The 11,887-nt window shown below is 40.0% G+C and overlaps 1 protein-coding gene across 2 annotated transcripts in view; it reads left to right on the forward strand.

The window, feature by feature from the left end:
- Positions 1-11,661, forward strand: part of LOC146369040 (chemokine-like protein TAFA-2) — an 86,650-nt gene extending 74,989 nt beyond the window's left edge. For both annotated transcript variants that reach the window (XM_084909104.1, XM_084909103.1), the window contains exons 4-6: positions 382-506; positions 1,085-1,141; positions 10,722-11,661. In XM_084909104.1, the coding sequence (XP_084765230.1) occupies positions 382-506; positions 1,085-1,114 (155 nt within the window). In that variant the 3' untranslated portion in view covers positions 1,115-1,141; positions 10,722-11,661. The remainder of the gene's footprint in view (positions 1-381; positions 507-1,084; positions 1,142-10,721) is intronic.
- The last annotated feature ends 226 nt before the right edge of the window (positions 11,662-11,887 follow it).

Genomic DNA, 11,887 nt, shown 5'->3' on the forward strand with positions numbered 1-11,887 from the left:
CCAGCAAATATTTATAAATGCAAAATAAATTAAGAGAAGAGTTTGCCTTACACTCATAATCCATTACAGCCATCTTGTTCCTGGTTATTTGTTACCTGTTTGTGTTTGACTTTTAGTGGGATTGTTGATTATATCTATAAATATATTAACTACTCTTTTTTAAAACAGTATGCTAAGTTAGCAAATCTGCAGGGACACAATGTCAGTGAAATGTGAAATTAGCTCTGGATTAGAAGCTAAACCAACTTTATCATTCAAAAGTGAAAAAAAGAATTAAATAAGCATGACAGTCTTGTCCTTTATCAGTATTTCCTAAGCATAACACTGTGAACAAAGATATTTCCACCTATTTGTTCTTTGACCTTTATGTCTTTTTGTTAGCGTCAATAGTGGAACAGAAGTGGTGGTGTCAGATGCATCCGTGCCTTGATGGGGAGGAATGCAAAGTTCTTCCTGATCTGAAAGGTTGGAGCTGTGCTACAGGAAACAAGATCAAAACCACTAAGGTAAGGTTAACCCACAAGTCTTCACTGGTGCCACATCCAAACCTGTTGAATCTGACCTATCCCACTTCAGCTCTACAAGGTCAACAGGCTGTGGCTTCTATTACCGTCGTCTCTTCTGCCTTTACCTAAAAACTGATGTTTGCAGTCGGTGCTTGGACCCCCTGGGGCCTGTAATCAATGGGCTGCCATGTCTCCTTAGCACTTTCAGGCCACTTCAAGCACCCAAACTGGCCAATTACTCACTCCAATTACCTGCTTTTAACGTTGTAACGTGATGCCCGTATCCTTCACTGTGTTATGATGACCCGTAGACTTCAGTTCTGCCTCTCTCCATGTACTTAATTATTTAAACTGCCTGCACCACACCTGCCGGGAGCCGGGAGCCTGGAGCCTGGGGCTATTGATTAAGGGATTTGTCGAGACCTCAAAATGGGATTATTTTATATTATATATATACATACATCTTTGTAATCATTTTTTGCTTTTAGTGGTCCAGGCTTCTGAGATGAGAGTGATATCTGGGAACAGATTGAGGTAATTATCACGTGGTGACTGTATTTTCTTTTGTTGTTTGACAGATTTCTGCTGACAGAGACCAGCTTTGGTAACGTCAGATGCTTCACAGCGGAGTCCAGGTGATAAATCTGTTATTGTTCTCCTTATTATATTTGATGTTTCAAACATTTACTTGTCTTAATTCATTAGAATCCTTACTTTCATTTTGAACATAAAGAAATTTCAAAGATGGCTCATTTTTACGTTATAGTCAAATTATATTATTAAGTACATCTCCCGTAACCACACTAGAGAGTTGAGTGAGAAGAGGTTTATGATCCAAACACACAACGACAACCTGTTCAAAGCATCAGCATTTCCCAGCGGATTTATCTTGCACACCTTTGAACTCAGTCAGAGAAACAAGTTTCTTAAGTTTCAGATCTTTCTGCAGGCTGCTTAAAGCAGCGGGGGGTCACGCTTTCTTCTTCACCTCTGCTTAGCTTTTCGGGAAAAACAGCACAACAAACTAGGAACTCAGCTATTCTGACCTGTATGGTTGTATCATAAATGCATCGAATGCACCCCAGAAGCACCTCGAGAGTTCAAAATATAAACCACGCAGCGACGGGCTACCACAAAGCTCGGAACCCAGTGGGGAATAGAGTCGGTTTGGAGCACGTCTCAGCAAGAAAAACAGTGTCTGACATGTAAATATGCTGAGACGCAACAATGACTTTTGCACATTTAGAGCCCCAAATGGCAGCAAGAGGTAACAGTTTAAACTGTATCTTTTATACAGATAAACAGACATCCTCAAAGGTGACAGCAGTAACCTGCGCTGTCTGCGATGCGTTATACCGCAGGGATGAGAGAAAAGAAAGCTCTAATGTGGGCTAGTGCTGCTTTTTTATTACACTGTTTATAGTTCTCTTATAATTTTATATTTTTAAACCTCTGCTCATTCTCCGCATCCTTGATTCACGATTCAATTTGAACAGATGAAAAAGTCTACAGCATCTCACGCTGAGGAGAATCATTACTCAGGGAGATTTGTGTTTTGTTCTTGAAGTCGTTGTAGGACTTTTGTCATGTAATCTACCAAATGACACTGATTGTAAGTTATTGTAGAAAAATGGAGGAGAAAGTAAAAGAAAGAGAAATAAACACCTTCTGGATTGCTCCTAGGATATGCTCAGGCAAATGTTATTGTACAGTACTTTTAGACTCCTTTATTTGTTCATCTATCATCCGTCTGCTTATGATCACTCATTTATGGATTGAGTTAATGGTAATTCACTTCTCTTCTTAAGGTATAGACTACATTACTTTCAGCTCAGGGTAGAAGTAGGACACCATCTCTTTGCTCTGTTGTTCAGTGGATGTGCGTATGGCGAATAGTGCCATGTTACCTGAAGGATTTGATAAAGTTGGGGGGGAAAAGTCCACCTTTAATGCTTCCATAAAGGAATTAAGAGTACAAGTACCAGCCAGGTGATGTTAATTAAATGCACTTGATTAATTGATCATCTGCAAGTGTGAGGACCTCTATAACAGAACCATATTTGGTACCTTGTTGGTCTATTAACGTGGATGTGAATGCTCCAATTGTCCCAGGAGTGGACACACCAGCAAATTCACACCAAGGTCAGACTGTGCAGTGTTTAGAGAAACAGCAACATCTCAGACTCTGAGTTAGCATATTAAAGGTTCATTTAATGACAGTACAATTAGGAAAAGACTTAATAAGCATGGCTTGTTTGGAAGTGTTGCCAGGAGAAAGCCTCTTGTCTCTAAAAAGAACATGGCAGCACAGCTTAGGTTTGAACAAACCACAAGACCTCTGCATCAATGTCCTTTGAACAGACGAGACCAAAGTGCAGCTGTTTGCCCATAATGCACAGCGGCACATCTGGTGTAAACCAAACACTGCATATCAGCACAAACACCTCATATGAACTATCGAGCACGGTGGTGCCGAGGTTATGATTTGTGCTCGTTTTCTTGGACAGCTTGCTGTGATTTAATGGGCCATGTTCTGCTCTGTATACCAAAATATTTTAGAGCAAAATGTGAGTAAAGCTTGGCTAAAACTGACTGAAATGCTGTGGTGGAACCTTCAGAGAGTTGTACATAAATGAATGGATGCAAACCTCAATGACATGAAGCAACACTGTAAAGAAGAGCCTCCCACAATGATGTGAGAGGCTCATGAAACCATACAGGAAACAGTTACTTCAAGCTATTACTGCTAAACAGAGATGGGCAGTAACGCGTTACTGTAATCTGATTACTTTTTTCAGGTAACGAGTAAAGTAAGGGATTACTATTGCAAAAACGGTAATTAGATTACCGTTACTTTACCGTAGGAACGCTGCGTTACTAAAACCGTGATTTTTTTTGCGAGAATGTCTCACGACAGTGACGTAAGCGAGTCCGACGTTCGTGACAACAGCTGTGTGCAGATCAACAGTGGATCATATATCGAGTGCGGGAGAGAGTATGAGCGTGCAGCGTTTAAAGCGTGGAAGTACTGACCTTACTTTGAGTTTGATTCCATAAAAAGTGACAAAAACATTAGTGTCCATTGTGCGTGGGAAGAAAACTTCTTTTTACAGCGAAAAAAAACCCCTAAACTTCCAAGCAAGCACCGAGTAGCTACGATGTAATGGGAAACTCACAGAGAAACTCGCGGATTCTTCCACTGACCACTGCGGCTCACCTGCACCAGGGTAAACCTCCGCCTACACCACTCCTGCTTTACAGGTGAAAATAGAGCAAAAGGACCGCTAGTCTTTGATGTTATTTATTTTCTGCTGTGTTTTACTTGCATCTATTTGAAAGACTGAGTGTAAACACACACACAAAAAAATAAAATTTATGTGCTGGAATGTGCAGAAAATAAGTTTAAATGTTAAACTAATTTCTTCCAGTCAGAGAATGTTGCATATAATTAAATTTTTGCTTGATGCATAAAGTTAAAAGGTTAAAACTAATAAAACAAGTTTAAAAAAGAGACTTTTCCATTTGATTACATTTTGTATGATGGATTATGCAGAAAAAGTAGAATTGGGCTGACAGATCTATCACTTTATCACCTATTCAGGTTGTAAATCGTGTTTTTAAAAAGTAACTAAGTAACTAAGTAATTAATTACTTTTGAAAATAAGTAATCAGTAAAGTAACGGGATTACTTTTTTGGGGAAGTAATCGGTAATTAGTTACTGATTACTTTTTTCAAGTAACTTGACCAACACTGCTGCTAAAGGTGGTTCTACAAGCTGCTAAATGATAGAGAGGACTTAGTTTTTTACAGGACTGCACACAGTCATGTGAAAACTTTCTTTTTCATGACTCGACAGTCATTTGCACTGGAAAGAGCTTTTTCTGGTATAATAAAAGCGCCCTTTGCCTTGCATTCTTCTGGGAGAATCTCATGGCACTAAACTGCTCTTTTAATTGGAAGAAATTAAAAGTGGGAATATATCAGCTAGCTCACCTTTATCATCAGAAAATAACTAATGCTCCCATACAGAGAGAGGCAGAGACATTTCTTTAAACTGATCACTCAGCATTGCCCTCGGTCTCTCACAGTCACCATCTTTCTGTCTCAGCTGCTGGTGCTAAAAAGCTGCATGCTTTGAAATAGACTACACTACAATACATCACATGACCTTAATAGAAAGCAGAGGGTCTGTAGTTTTGATGGTATTTCAAATGATTTGGGGATTTCTAAATATCCTCATATACCAGGCATATACCATAATATTGTCAGAGTGCTTGAGCCTATTTGTTTTTGCCTGTGGATCTGACTATGTTAAAGAGTAAAACACAGTGAATCGTGTCTTCAATACTGGATCAATAGCTTGTTTTGTTTGAATTTAGCAAACTTAATATACAGGAATGCCTAAAACTGATATGCTGATATTTCCATTGCTATGCTGCCACTGCAGCTTCAAATGAGATGTTTTTTAAGTGAAACTTCGAGGCACAGCCTGCTTAGATTTCAGAGCCATTACATTTCAGAGCGTGAAAAATTGCTATGACAGTCATGAACGTCACCCCCGAGTCCTTGAAATCAGAAAACCCTGAGCTACATCATTTTGTAAGGAATGATAATAATAACTAGCGGGACCAATAACTACAAAGCAAACAATGTAACTGTGAGAGCTGAGCTGCAGATCAATACTTGTTTTCACTCACTGATCTTTGGTTAGCTGCAAACACTGTTTTGAAAAGAGCTCATCAATTTTGTGCTCTAACGCTATTTAACTATGTGACTTTTTTTTCAGCTGTGGCTGAAAATGCAAGCCATCCTAACCCTTTTTTTGTTTTTTAAATATTGCTGCTTCAAAATTTAAATGTAAATTTTAAGAGGACAACATCCCACCAAGATTTTTAAAGACATCAGCTGCACAGAGCTGGATACAAACAGAGCCCACCCTGAGGTACAATCCTTCCCCCCTGATAAAAGCCTGTTTTTTCCTCACCTGTGTTGCAATCCAGGTTTTAATGTCATTAACACCTTGAAAAGTGAATACTGAAAGTTTTCTTCTTCTCCCACCCTGCTACATCCTTGATACTAATCTGCTATGCTTCTACCATTTAAATAAGCGCAGAGTAGCACCACACCTATAAATTTCCCAGAAGAACAGTGACTACGAGTTTTGATTTGTGGCAGAAATTGCCCAATAGTCCAGAGCGTAAAACTTAATTTGGAGAAAGGTGGCTCTGTGGTGCCACCACTTTCAGTTTCTGCTGATTTTACAGGCTGATTCACACATTAAAATCACTCCCTGTTCATCTTTAAAATGGCCATCCTGCGAAAAGCCCGGTCATGGTAGTTAGAACACAAAACATATTGCAGGAAAGGACACCGCAGTGTTCCAATTACACAGCTAAATGACACAAACATGAGCCCTGTACCTGCTGTGTTAAGACTTTGAGCCAGCCTTTCTTCATGAGCTGAATAGAAATGAAGCTTTTGCCAGTTAAATTAGCACTTGCCAGCCACCAATTAAATTAACACAATACTCAGGGAAGACTTGGTTTTTCCTCTTAGTATTTTCGGCGGTGTTTGAGACACTCGAATCCTGGTAATGATCCACCTCCTGAGTTGAAACGCAGCGTAGATCCATCTCTGAAGACAGTTTCTCTTCTGACAAGAAATGACTTTGCTCTCTGTCATTTCAGCCTGAAATTATTCTCAAATTAGTACCACATTAATCACAATGACAGCCCTGAATATAAATGGCTCTATAAAAAAGAGGGAAGAATTTATCTCAAGCTTGTTCAGTGACCAGCAAAGTGGTGCAACCACCTGAACTTATGGAAACTCTTCACTCTCTGCTTGATGTGATTATGCTGGTTTTCTTGTCAAGTGGTGGCCTGATGGTTCTTGGATTGTTTTCCTTTCCTGCATAATTGTGGATGATTAAAATAAAACTATGCATCGCCATGCTGCTCTACCCAATTCTGCATCAAACAGACCATTTGTGAATTAATCTAACCAGGCTGTCAGAGCTGTCTGTTTCCTGTCAGAAGTTCAGCATCAATAATGGGGGCCTTACAAGTCCGCCAATGGCTTCCTTCAGTTCGTCAAACCTACGTGGCGCCTGACAGGCGGTTGGAATTGATAGGGGACGTCGTTATGAAGGTTGTTATGCTAGGCTCCTCGAGTCTTTTCCAGAATGTACTTTTAGAGGAGCAGAGGAGCTGCCAGTCAGCTGCCGAGCTTCATGACAGGCAATTTAATCTCAAGGAGAATGGAGGTCTTTGCAGTATGTCACAGCGGAGAACTCGGAAACAACCCACCAGCATCTTATTTCCTCATGTTGCACTGTATGTACAGCACTGTGATAACAATTTATGCAGATATAAAAGGCTGTTAGTTTTTAGGAACAGGAAGAAGACTAATCTGAAAGAGCTCCAGATGTGTTTCACATCAGCAGGAGTTGCTGCACAGAGTTTTGAACCACTGGTGTTAATCAGAAGTGGACGCCAACTGCTACTAACAACTGCAGCGAGTATCCAGTATTTTTATATAACACTACATCTCATCCATCCATCCACTTCTCAGGGTTGCTGGAGCCTATCCCAGCTGTCATAGGGCAAGAGGCGGGGTGCACCCTGGCAGGTCACCAGTCTGTCGCAGGGACAGGGACTAACACACAGAGACAGATGCTCAAATTTACTCCCGCATTCACACCTATGGGCAATTTGGATTAATCAATTAACCAATCCCCACAAACTGCATGTCTTTGGACGGTGGAAGCTGGAGTACCCGGGGAGAACATGCAAACTCCACACAGAGAGACCCCAGCCTGATGGTGGAATTGAACTCAGGACCTTCTTGCTGTGCGGCAACAGTGCTAACCACCGTGCCACCATACTGCCCGCTACATCTCATGTTATGTTAAATGCTTGCTCTTCTTCATGAAAGGGGAATACCAGCCAACTTGGTCCAGTGTGCACTACACTCAGTTTGAATGTTATGGTTATATTGTAGCTCTCATATAGCCTTGAAAATCTCTGGCTCTATACAGACCAGTTTTTTAGTCCTACCAGTTTAATCTTTCATTATATAGTAAATGCATAAAAAGCAACTGTAAAAAGCACACAGACCTTATGCTCATTTATTGTACAGGAACAATTTAAAGAGTTTTCACATTTCATAGCACAAGTAGGTCAAGGGATTTTAGAACAAATGTTATTACCTCCACCAAGGAGGTTATGTTTTTGGTAGGATTTGCATGCTTGTCATTCTGTGTGTAAACATGATAGCCTGAAAAATTTTGAATAAATTCTGAGGGGTGTAGAAGGGGGTCATGTTAGGCAAAACTACTACTAAATTTTACCTTACATCCATCACGGTCTTCAAGGTCAACTTTAAGTGATGAAGTATGAACCCTGCTTCCGAGTCCAAATTACTCTGCGTTTATTAAGGCTGTTGTGCTTCTAACATTTTTAATGATTTCTTTCTTATTCTATTCAATCTGAACAAGCCCCCAAAAACAGTCAGTGATCACTGCCGGTCTCTCTCGGTTTTTATTACCACTGTTCATTTTAAAGCTCAGTTTTCAAAACCTTACCATGTAATTATGTAGCTGTACATGGTAGCTAACAACCATGTAACACATCATTATATACCAGCTAGCCCAACTTCAGTAAACCTAGAAACGTCACTGCTGTTTAGTTTTCTGTCTTCAGGTAGCAGAGCTGTACGTTTGAATTTTTCAGAAATCTCTTAGTCAGTACATGCTATGTCATGTTTAGGTGGAAACTAGCGAGCTAACTTCCTGCTAACTTCTAACTCTGGATGTTAAACTTAATTGTTACACCTGGTAAAGCAGCAACGCTGATCATTTTATTACAGATGAAAGAATTTAGACAGTTTATAACTCTCAGTGATGCTGCAGTGTTCATTTGACTTTTGGACCTGAAGCGGAGTTTGACAAAAATTGACAAAAAGCCTTGAAAAAAGTCCATAGAAATACTTGTTGGGTTAATTGTTGGCTGTGAATTGGCTTTAGATGTGGATGTGAGAGGTTGGGGTCGTTTTGACCCACCTCTTGCGCTATAGCATGTGGAATAAGCTCCAAACCTGTGACCTAAGCACTAGATAGACTTAATAGAATTCATTTATAGATGGTCCGACACTCCCCAGTTAACAGTTAGATAGTAGATAGCTATCACATGATTGGATTATTATTGTTTGACTACTGCTCAGCCTAAGCAGTGGTAATATTTTAAAGAGAATTTCAAATTTTTAATATAAGGCTACTGTTAAGCATTTTAATGGCCTATTTTTAAACGAATTACACATAAAACAGCTAAAAAAAACTAACAAAGAAGTTAATAAAAGAAACAGGACAAAAAGAAAATGTAAATACTTAAAGCATTTTACCTGTTTAGCTGATATCTGTCCACTTATGCCCACTAATTAATTACCTTAAGCTGAGTCATCCATCGCTATAGGTGAATGCAATTAAATGCGACTGTGTTCTCTAGCTGGAGGTGGAAGATAAACTCCCCACTCCTTTCTGTCTCACACACTGTGTTTTTACAGAAGTGGAGAGCGGCTACCTAATCCTTTGCACCTATTCTGTCTGTGACACACAATTAGAGCTATAGCAATGGGATGTCGCCATATTATTCAGCTGCAATGTTTCGCCCCACCTTGCTGATCTCAGTCACTGAGTCTCACAAGTTTTCTTGCAGAAACCCAGCTAGACAGTTAGCACATGGCAAACATTAGCATCAACAACTTTCCAGTCTAGAAGAAACCATCCCACTCTCTGAAGCAGCGGAAAGCTACTGTTACCATTCTTACTTTGAAAACCAGGCATGATTTCTTTCTGAGGGTATCTACTTTGGTGGTAAGAGTTACTAGGTGCTTCAGCCACTGGTATCCACCCAGTTCACTTGAGCACATGTCCATCCACATTTGCCTTTCGATGGCCATTTCAAAAGGACATAACATCATGCTGATAAACAATATTTACCGTTAGTTTAATTCTTTTTTTCACCTTTTATGTCTCTTGTTGCAACCTTAATTGTACAGACCCCTGGATTATCCATGTGTTTATGGAGACATTGTTTTGTGCACTGGTGCACAGTCATGTTGGAACAGGAAGGGGCCATCCCCAAACTGTTCCTGAAGCATTAGGAGTTTGTTTCACTGGAACTAAAGGGCTGAGCCCAACTCCTGAAAAACAACCCCACACCATAATCCCCCTCCACCAAACTTTACACTTGGCACAATGCAGTCACACAACGGTCATTCGACTGGCAACCACCAAACCCAGACTTGTCGATCAGATTGCCAGACGGAGAAGCATGATTCGTCATAGAGAACACAGACCCGCTGCTCTTGAGTCTAGATGCAGTTTGCATTGTGCTTGCTTGTTAAGCTTCCTGCTTTCTCTCTGTTTTGTTGCTATGTTAAAAAGCAGCTTCTGTCAGGTTTGAAAAAAATGTTTTGCTTGTGTCCATTTAGCAAGTTGAGCAATCATGATGATTGGGTCATTTTTAGAGCCTGCCTCAAGTGGCCAATGTAGGTACTACAATTTTTGGCACTTCCACCCTGGAGGCTGTTACTTGGATGGTGCTAAATGTGCCAGGGTTCTAGTCCAGGTGATATCAAGTTACACCTCAAGAAAGCAGTTAGACGAGGGGTGCATAATGGCAGAAGTGTCTTTGTTCACTTTAAGTCGTATAACAGGTTATGTCATAGCTACACAGCAATGTCTTGGTGCATCTGGACGTAGCATTTCTCCAGATGAACAGAATCAACCTACACAGCGGTGTTCTTGTGGGGCTTTCAGACCATTTTAAACATTTTTCTTGTGAAGATGAAATCTGTTTCCTCACAGTGTCAAACATCAAAAGTAAGCAGCAAGAATGGAAAATCAGGGCTTCGAGATTTGAATAATGCATCTGATTCTGTTGTTGCTTTGCCAACATCTTTGACATGTCAATCAGCGTAGGCGGGAGCGTTCGGTTGATAAAGTTTAGTTTTATAACTGGTGGCTATGCTTTTCAGTTCTGTGCAGTTCCATTTTTTTTCCTCTTGTGACCTCAGACAGTTATACACTGTATGTCTATATATATATAAAAAAATAATGTTATGTTCTGTAACTCTTTCATAGGTGATGTTTTGATGATTCTGCAGCTGTCCTGGCTCTGACTTTGTTTCATTAGGTTTCTCTTCTGATTTAGGTTGAAGCAACAGTTCTGGCCCGCGGGATCATCAAAGGAGAAGAGAGTAATGCAAAGGACCTTTCTGTAAATAGAGACATCCTTTCTTCTGGAGTGCAGTTAAACTTTGGAAAACTTTGAATGCTTCTTCCTGAACTCTATGGACATCAAAAAGAGGAGCAGATCCCATTAAAAGTACTGATCATTCAGCGTTCCTTTTCAAAGGACTCCGTATGACTAGCCTTACCGGACAACAGGATTTAATCTGACATTGTGCTGCTTGTAGTAGAATACAACGGTGAACTTTGCCTATATGTTATTTATAGAGTAATACCTCGTTCACAGGTTTTTTTGCATCACATGTTGTCCAGGGTGAACAGCAGGTCAGTATGTCGTATAAGCATTGCAAATATCGAACACAAAATGCATCGTGGCTTTCTTCTCTAACAGAGTGTAGTTTGAAAAGTTTAATATGGGTTAAATATATTTAAATGGGGTGGTTTTCATAGAGATACACAGCCACAATCAAGAGGAATTCAACCCAAACGCTAAAACAAGGACATGTTACATGAAACCAGCACTTTAAAAAAAAAAATGGCACCAACTGGTCAAACCTACCAGCTGTTACCAAACAGCAAGAGGAAACCATGTGTGGTCTGAAGGTCCTCTGAAAATCATCCTGTCATTTCAAGCCACTTTTATCAGTTTAAAAAAATATTGTTTATTATTATCATTATTATTATTAGTATTAATCTTTTTTGGAATATGGCTCGGGAGTTTGAATTTTTGACAAGAGCGTCGTGTAAATTAAACAGCATCTGACAGCAGCAGCGGTCCTGAAGCTGTTTTCAACTAGTTACTCAAGTATGATTTTCTGATCACCTTTTAGTAGGTATCGCTGACACTTCCGTTGTCTGTGTAAGTGATGACATCAGTAATAAACTATGGTTGTGTAACTAAAGCCACGTGTCTTTGAACCATCTGTATGTGACAGTGACTGAAAGGCTCCACAGTGTAGTGGCTTACACATTCACCTATCAGGTCTCTGGGAAGAGATACAAAGCTCTTTGGGGTTGGATCATGAGGGGCATCTGGTGTTATGGCAGCTCCTTAAACATGGCAGTCCCCTTTCTGGACTTTGGAGATTTTATGATTTTTATTTATATGATGTTTTCTAAAACTGTGTC

The sequence above is a fragment of the Perissodus microlepis genome, chromosome 17, assembly GCF_051167445.1.
Source record: "Perissodus microlepis isolate ML-2025 ecotype Zambia chromosome 17, ASM5116744v1, whole genome shotgun sequence".
NCBI classification, from domain to species: Eukaryota; Metazoa; Chordata; class Actinopteri; order Cichliformes; family Cichlidae; genus Perissodus; species Perissodus microlepis.